Below are 7,202 nucleotides of genomic sequence, written 5' to 3'. Positions count from 1 at the left end.
TATATATGATTCGAGAGAGTTGCAAAGCAAGGAAGAGGAGAAAGGGGGCTGAAGTTATTTAAAAAGTGGGTACAAGTTAAAAGTTTTTTAAAAAATGGGTATCGGTTAAATGGGGGCGGCCAAATAGGCGCTCCGTGCAATTTTTACCTGTTTAACTGGGTACAAAGTTTAAGAAAAAATGAAGAGTTTTGTAATTTGTGGTCCTAAACAAGTCAAAAAGGGGTTCAAAGTATTTGTGTGGTTATAAAAGCTTCTCATTAAGGGTAGAATTGTAAGTTTAAGCTAAATTATTATCAAATTTAGAAAGGGATCATTCTTTTTGGAACGGACCAAAAAAGAAATAGGTTCACATAAATTGGAACAGAGGGAGTACCTTATAGCAATATTTAGAGAAAGAGGAATTTTTAGAAACCACTATTGTATAGTGATTATTAACTTTTTAAAGCTACCATATATATAATTATTTTTCATAACTACTATTTATTTATTACGCGACTGTATTTGCGCTACTGTATTCATAAATACAGTAGCAAAATTTGCCTAAAAAATAGGGGAGTCCAGCAATTTAATAATAGAAAGAGGATCAATTAGCGTATATTACTCCTAATGTAACTCAACAAAATCAATTCTACATAAACTTCGCTACTACTGTGCCGTATTTCATGTATTCACGCGATTATATTTATAAATACAATGAGGTAATCTGCCGAAAAAATAATGATTACGGGTGTTTAATAACGAAAAGCGCAATATTGAATTGTATTCAATTTCACTATATTGAGTTCAACTATATTCAAATAATTAAAAATCAAGAAATATGGCGTATACCATTCTATTCAATTCGATTATATACATTGTATTCAATTCACACATATTATTCACTATTATACATTATATTCAATTCGACTGTATTCAAATAACAAAAAAATTACAAACACAGTGATATTCAGTTGTATTCAAAAAATACAAGCCTTCAAAATACATAAATACAAGGAAAAAAAATGTATTTATATAAAAATACAATATATTTGAGTGTATTTGCACAGAATGCAATGTATTTGTATCATTGTATGTGACTAAAGCGAAGAAGAGAAGGAAGTTCACCGGAGATAGCGTTTTCCGGCCAAGCAAAATATTGTATACATTGTATTAAAATTAAAAATGAAGACGAACAAAAATTCGATCCTCAAATCTTCTCCGGCGTAGCCATGCCAGATCTGTTCGCCTAAGAAGTTGAGCCAATAATGAATGATGATGCCGACACCGATTAGAAGCAGCATTGAATGGCGTCGTTGAAGAAGTAGAATTAGGAGTTTGGAGAGTAGAAACTTGATAATAGATCTCTCATACTCTTTGCTTTATCGTCCATTGCTACATCTCCATCTGCCTCCATTTTTATTTTTATTGGTCTTCGTGAATTCATGATTTGTTTATTTTTGCTCGAAGAGAGAGAAGGAAGAGAGAGAGAAAAGAATATAATTGGCGTATTTCATGCCTCAATGATAGGTATAAATAAATACCTGTTTTGATTATAAAATATAAAATGTAGTTATTAGTAATAATATTTTGAAATTATTTTGGTTTATAATAAACGGGGTGTAATAGTTTGGTATAGCAGGTAAAATTTCCTTCGGGGTTTACACTTTGATGATATTTACAAATTACAATACCCGCTTATATTATTAGCTGGTGTTTAGACATAGATTTGGTTAAACTTGAAAAAAAAAGGTTATAGAAGTTGTATTGAAATATAGCTTTTGAAAGTTCAAGTTGTGTTTGAACATGCATTTTAATTGAATAAAAGTTAAATTTTTGTGAGAGGAAAACACTCGCACCTAAAACTGGCCAAACTAATATTTGAAAGTTGAAAATTTTTCTTTCAAAAACTGGTCAAATTCCATGAACAAACAACATTTTCAAACCAAGTTTTATGTCCAAAAGAGGAGTTTTGAGTCAATGGATTTTGGGAACTTTTCAAGGGAACCAAACCGTCAGGAATTTTGAACTTTGTACGTTGACCTTGCATTATCAGATTTTGGTCCGTGATCTGTTTGTTGATCACTGGTGAAATTTGGAGTAACTTCCTAAATTTCGGTCAAATATCACTCCAGAAAATTAGCTACTGTGGCCACTATTTAGCGTGGTGGGGAGACGCAGGAAACAGCTCTGAAGCAACAGTGTAATTTGCAATTTTATATTCCTAGGCAACTGGCTTGAAGGAATACGTGTTTTCAGAAAAATATTTTAACTTTTGAAATCATCATTATTCGTTTCCCAATGTCTGTTTAGATGTAAAATTAAGTGATACTACTGACTACACGATATATGGACGGGTGATGTTCTTCGGTAGTAAAGGTTTAACACAATATGTCTAAGTAAGGATTGAAACAAATTATAGAAGGTAAAAGTTTAAGTGCTTCCAAAGAAAAATAACTTCAGTGCATACGAGAAGAAATCAACTTCGGTGGAGAATATTTTCCGTGGAGGAAATATATTTCGAAATTCAAGATAAATAAACACTAAAAATAATTTCATCAAGGAAAATTGCCGGGTACAGACGGAAAACATGTGTTTATGCATGACAAAGTGTTACCTTAAGTATAAACGTAGGTGACATGCTTAATCCTATAATTAGTAAATAGTAGTAATTAATATAAAGCATAAGAATAGTATTTTAGTGATATTAAAGATAACTACAACGTCTATATGTTCATTAAAGCAAGCGGTATAGAGTAAGAGAAGATAAACGACTTTCTTTTTCATTTCGGCATGTTCCAAACCTTCACTTCAGAAAGACAATATTATAAATTCGAAAATCTAGGGAGAGTAATCTTTTGCAATGGGTGAGGAGTGTTCGTTCCCAGCAGCTAGAGTGCTTCTTGAATAAGCTTTTCAGTGAGACTTCTTGGGAGTCCCATGACATGATCAGCAGTTCCAATCTGTAGAGAAATGGGAAGAAAGAGTATAATCAACGGATCGTGGAATTCTTTTCCCTGTTGTCGACACCAATAAGCTGTCCACTTGAAAAGTTAAAGAGATATTGATCGAGCTGTTGATGATTATGCATGCATTCTGTTTGATATTTCCTATTCGAATTAATGTCCACCAGAATACTTTTGAAGTCTGTAAGATAATTGAAACCTCCAGAGAGTGACATAGAATCATGTCAAATTTATAGCTAAGGGATAACCATATAACCACTCCCATCAAAAGTTAAATATATACTATATGAGAGAGAGACGAACCACAGTATCAACAAAGGGCAACGTCAGTGGATGTTCAAGCATTAAACCACCAGCAACATTAAGTATTATTCCTTCCTCAATCTACACAATTAGCACTAGAAGTTAATGTTGGAGGTAAAGAACATCCCATATTTAAGGACACTGTCATATTTACCAGGCTATCAATGACCTCATCAGGTATCTCATGGAAATATACCTGCACTTAAGCAGCAGAACAGTATACTCCGTGTTAACTAATCATATTATGTGCAACAAAGTCAGCAAGAAGTTCTGTGAGCAAAATCATGTTGCATCCCACCATCAAGAAAGAACCAGTTCACAACAGTAATAAAAGGAGGGGCATGTAGAACATAAAACTAGCCAACTAACAATTCCGGGAGCTGTGAGAAGATTGTATTGGCGTTCCAATAAGCACATAAAAACGGAAGCATTTTGGCATTCTTATAAACTGGGATGGTCAGAGTAAAAGGAAGTCTTCATTCAAGTTAAGTATATATAGGGAAACATATTCATGGATGAAGAGAGTTAATGCTGATGGGCTTTAATTAACCAGTTTCCATCAACATTCACTCTTTTCGCCTGGGATAAGCATTAATATACTTATTTAATATCTATAGTTGGATTTCTGAATAGCTTCAAAATGGCACATCGCCTTAATCCTTGCTCGCACATCACACACGCTTATGCATCAGATGCAGCAAAGCCTACGTCACCATTGGAACATATCAATTTAAGCAAGAATGTACTGTATAAATGCGTATTTGTACTTCAAAAGTCTCCAACACAAGGAATTACTTCACTTGGAGAAAAAGATATACCTCTGACCTTTCCCAAGCTCCTTTTCTTATCCCCTTTGTGAGGTTGGTCACCACAACAGATCCCACAACCGTGGCTTGACCACCAGAGTAGCCTGCAATTCATAACAAGAAGAATGGTAATAATGCTAGTAAAGAAAAAGAACAACCTGACCAGCTGAGACACTGGATGAAACTACAACAACAACAACATAACTAGTGTATTTCCACAAGTGGGGTCTGGGGAGAGTATTGCGTACGCAAACCTTACCCTTACCTTGTGCAGGTAGAGAGGTTGTTTCCGATAGACCCTCGGCTCACGCAAGCATAATCACAACATTCAAGAAAATGAAATATAGCAATGAAGATTTCATGGAAAAGAAGCAGTACCAACAACGAGATAGTAACAAAACAGAGCAAAAGCAACATCAGGTAATACTAAAGTCCAAAAATAAGGCAAAACAAGAGTAATACGTAAGATACTGGATGAAACTGCCAACCACAAATGCAGACATACTTTTGATGAATTGGCGCGCTTCTTCCTTACTTGACGGCTTTTCTCTAATAATTCCTTGGTACACCGCCACCTCGATACCAATAGATGTAGGTAAGATATAGCCAAAAAGATCTATTTTCATCCAAGAAAAAATTCATTAGACGGCTCAAGCACTCTATTTTTTGCAATATACTTTTTAACAGTGATATTGAATAAGATTGCCCATCACGGAGCAAGCCTGGAGCATCCAATTTTTAAATGAATCTTGAGACCAAAGCAAAAGACAAAAAAACTAGCTAACCACACAATATACGTCAATCTAAAATGGCATTACAATATGCATCAGCTGCTCGCAACATTTATCTAACAAAAGAATTTACATCAAGCTAATGTGGACACTTTTTCCAGGACTTCTCCTATACAAAGTTACTTAGTTAAAATAATGTAATGCTATTATTTGTTTATTGCTAAATGTGCCGATATCTCCAACTACTTTTGGAACAAATGAAAAATAGCATTAACTGGTTTTTGGTGAGCCCTCAATTCAATTACTGAAATAACTATGAAAATGGCTTAATTTTCTGCTAGATAACTTGAACTACATGTCATTAGCAATACCATGGTACTTGAAGTATTCCCTAGCAATGTGGAGAAATAAACATACTGTGTCTGCAGTAATCAAGAGAGTGGGATGAGTATTTTCCTCCAAATGATCAGTTGTTTCAAGCCTTGACATAATAGCATCTGCCTAAGAAGAAAAGTCCAGTAAGCAAACATAAGACTTGTTCTTACAGTACTGGAACATGATATCAATGTATTACATATTAGGCACTCGTCTCAATCTATATGGCATGCTAGAGTGTCATGGAATGGAAGGAAAAGAAATGAGTTGATTATAGTGAGCCGAACTACTCAGAATCAGTCGAATGCCAACAGAAGAGAAGTAACCATTTATTGATAGTCCCCAACCATCAAATGGCAATTTGATAACTCAAATAATTGATGGGCGAAGTGGTTAAAAACTTTCACCGGGACACCAAAGATGTCAAGGGGACACTCAAGAATAAATCTCATCCAATCACCAGAATCTTGGATTTGACCTTCTTATTGATATTATATGCTATACAGTTATTAATAGAATTCATCACAGAACTGCACTACGATAACTCCTGGCCGTTATACCTAGAGTTTCTGTTACTTAAAAATCCTACCAGATACACTACAAAGATCTTCCATTCAAGTTTCAAATTGCTTGCATAATAATAAAATTCGATTAATGTTCTAACCTATTCTAGCTACACAAAAATAGGTTTTGGCATTAGGAAACTTCCACCAACTTCATTAGTGAAATTAACTGAAGAAGACATGAAAAATGTTCAAATAATTCAAGAAAGGAGGTGGCATACCTTTGCTTCTGCTAGAGCTACAACTAATTCCTCAGCATTTTCCTTCCTAATGCTCTTTTCGTCAATGTCAGCAGTCTAATCCACAAAACAATTTGATTTTAAGCCAAAATCTACTAGAAAAGACAACCCCTTTTTAGGAAACTTAGACCGGGTCCAGAACCTAAAGCGACCATAAAATTCGAGTTGTAGCGAAAATACAGAAACTTTTAAAAGCAAAATTGGACGTACCATAACTGTAAAATCATAACCCATGTCAGCTAGAATTTTCCGACGTGCCATGGAGGAAGAACCCAGGATTATCTTTCAACATATGGAACCATTAGTCATTTACTTCTACATTCAGTATATCATAGAATTGTAGGAAACAAACATGAAACATTAACTTTCAGATAAGAACAGAGCATTGTGTTAATTGTTAAACCTCAAAACTTTGAGAAAAAATGAAGGCAGTTCATCAGTGGGTGAAAAACAAACCTTGAAGGACAAGTTCTTCGGAGCCATTTGTTTGCCCGCCTCTTTCTCACCTATGTCTAAGAGTGTAACGGTTAGCTTTGGAGATAAGCAAACGAGAATTATCTGAAGAGAAAGAAAACGAGTGGTTTTAAGGTGGAAAAAGTAGAATGACTGGTTATTGCTCGGGGAAGCAGAGGCAGATCTAGAATTTTGAGCCGGAGGGATGTCAAAATATAAATAATTAGATATATGTAAAAGTAACGCGGAGTCAACATATACTAAATATATATAAAATAAAAAAATTATCTAAAAAATAGTATAATTTTCTGGCGAAAGGGTATCACGTAACACCCCTTGCTTTAATGTGGCTCCGCCACTGCGAGGAAGTCCAACCTTTTTTTTGTGCGCATAGCAAGACAAAATAAGATTTGCTTGGTACAACTGCGCAAGCACCATGGGCAGGATCTAGAGCCGTCAAAATGGGTTTGGCCCGTGAGGTCAGCCTAATCCAGCCCGCTACTTAAGTAGGGTTGGGTTGGGATTTTTTTTAGCTCATTTAAAATTGAGGCTTATAAGCCCGACCCAAGTCAGCCCGCTGGCCCTTGAGGCTTGACTAGGCTGGGCCTAGGCCGGTCTGTGGGCCAAAAATTAATTAAATTCAAATTTAAATATAAAAAAAGTAAAAACTAAAAAATATTAATTATATATAATCCCCATTTTTCAATCTTAGATTGCTCATTTACCTTTCCATATCAACTAGAATTTATATTTTTGACATGCATGTAGTATGACAAGATTAGTTTTTCTT

General features: G+C 34.9%; 1 protein-coding gene across 6 annotated transcripts; it reads right to left on the bottom strand.

Moving 5' to 3' along the window:
• Positions 1-2,619: 2,619 nt before the first annotated feature.
• On the bottom strand, positions 2,620-6,595 carry LOC107821710 (uncharacterized). Of its 6 annotated transcripts, none has more exons than XR_012707839.1 (9): positions 6,416-6,595; positions 6,170-6,241; positions 5,942-6,016; positions 5,154-5,283; positions 4,557-4,667; positions 4,064-4,155; positions 3,400-3,446; positions 3,246-3,326; positions 2,620-2,939 (listed from the first exon to the last, which is right to left on the bottom strand). XR_012707839.1 is itself a non-coding variant. In XM_016648157.2 (9 exons), exons 1-9 carry the CDS (start codon positions 6,440-6,442, stop codon positions 2,868-2,870), a joined length of 702 nt encoding a protein of 233 aa, XP_016503643.1. In that variant the 5' UTR covers positions 6,443-6,590; the 3' UTR covers positions 2,620-2,867. The 6 variants fall into 6 exon arrangements, 5 of the variants coding, with proteins under 5 accessions (XP_016503643.1, XP_016503644.1, XP_016503649.1 ...); XM_016648157.2 differs by having other exon boundaries at positions 3,400-3,441; positions 6,416-6,590; XM_016648158.2 differs by having other exon boundaries at positions 3,400-3,441; positions 4,557-4,626; positions 5,200-5,283; positions 6,416-6,587.
• Between the last annotated feature and the right edge of the window lie 607 nt (positions 6,596-7,202).

This window comes from Nicotiana tabacum, chromosome 3 (assembly GCF_000715075.1).
Source record: "Nicotiana tabacum cultivar K326 chromosome 3, ASM71507v2, whole genome shotgun sequence".
In the NCBI taxonomy this organism is placed as follows: Eukaryota; Viridiplantae; Streptophyta; class Magnoliopsida; order Solanales; family Solanaceae; genus Nicotiana; species Nicotiana tabacum.
Note: the sequence above shows the minus strand (reverse complement) of the source record. Positions and strands in the feature narration are given on the sequence as shown.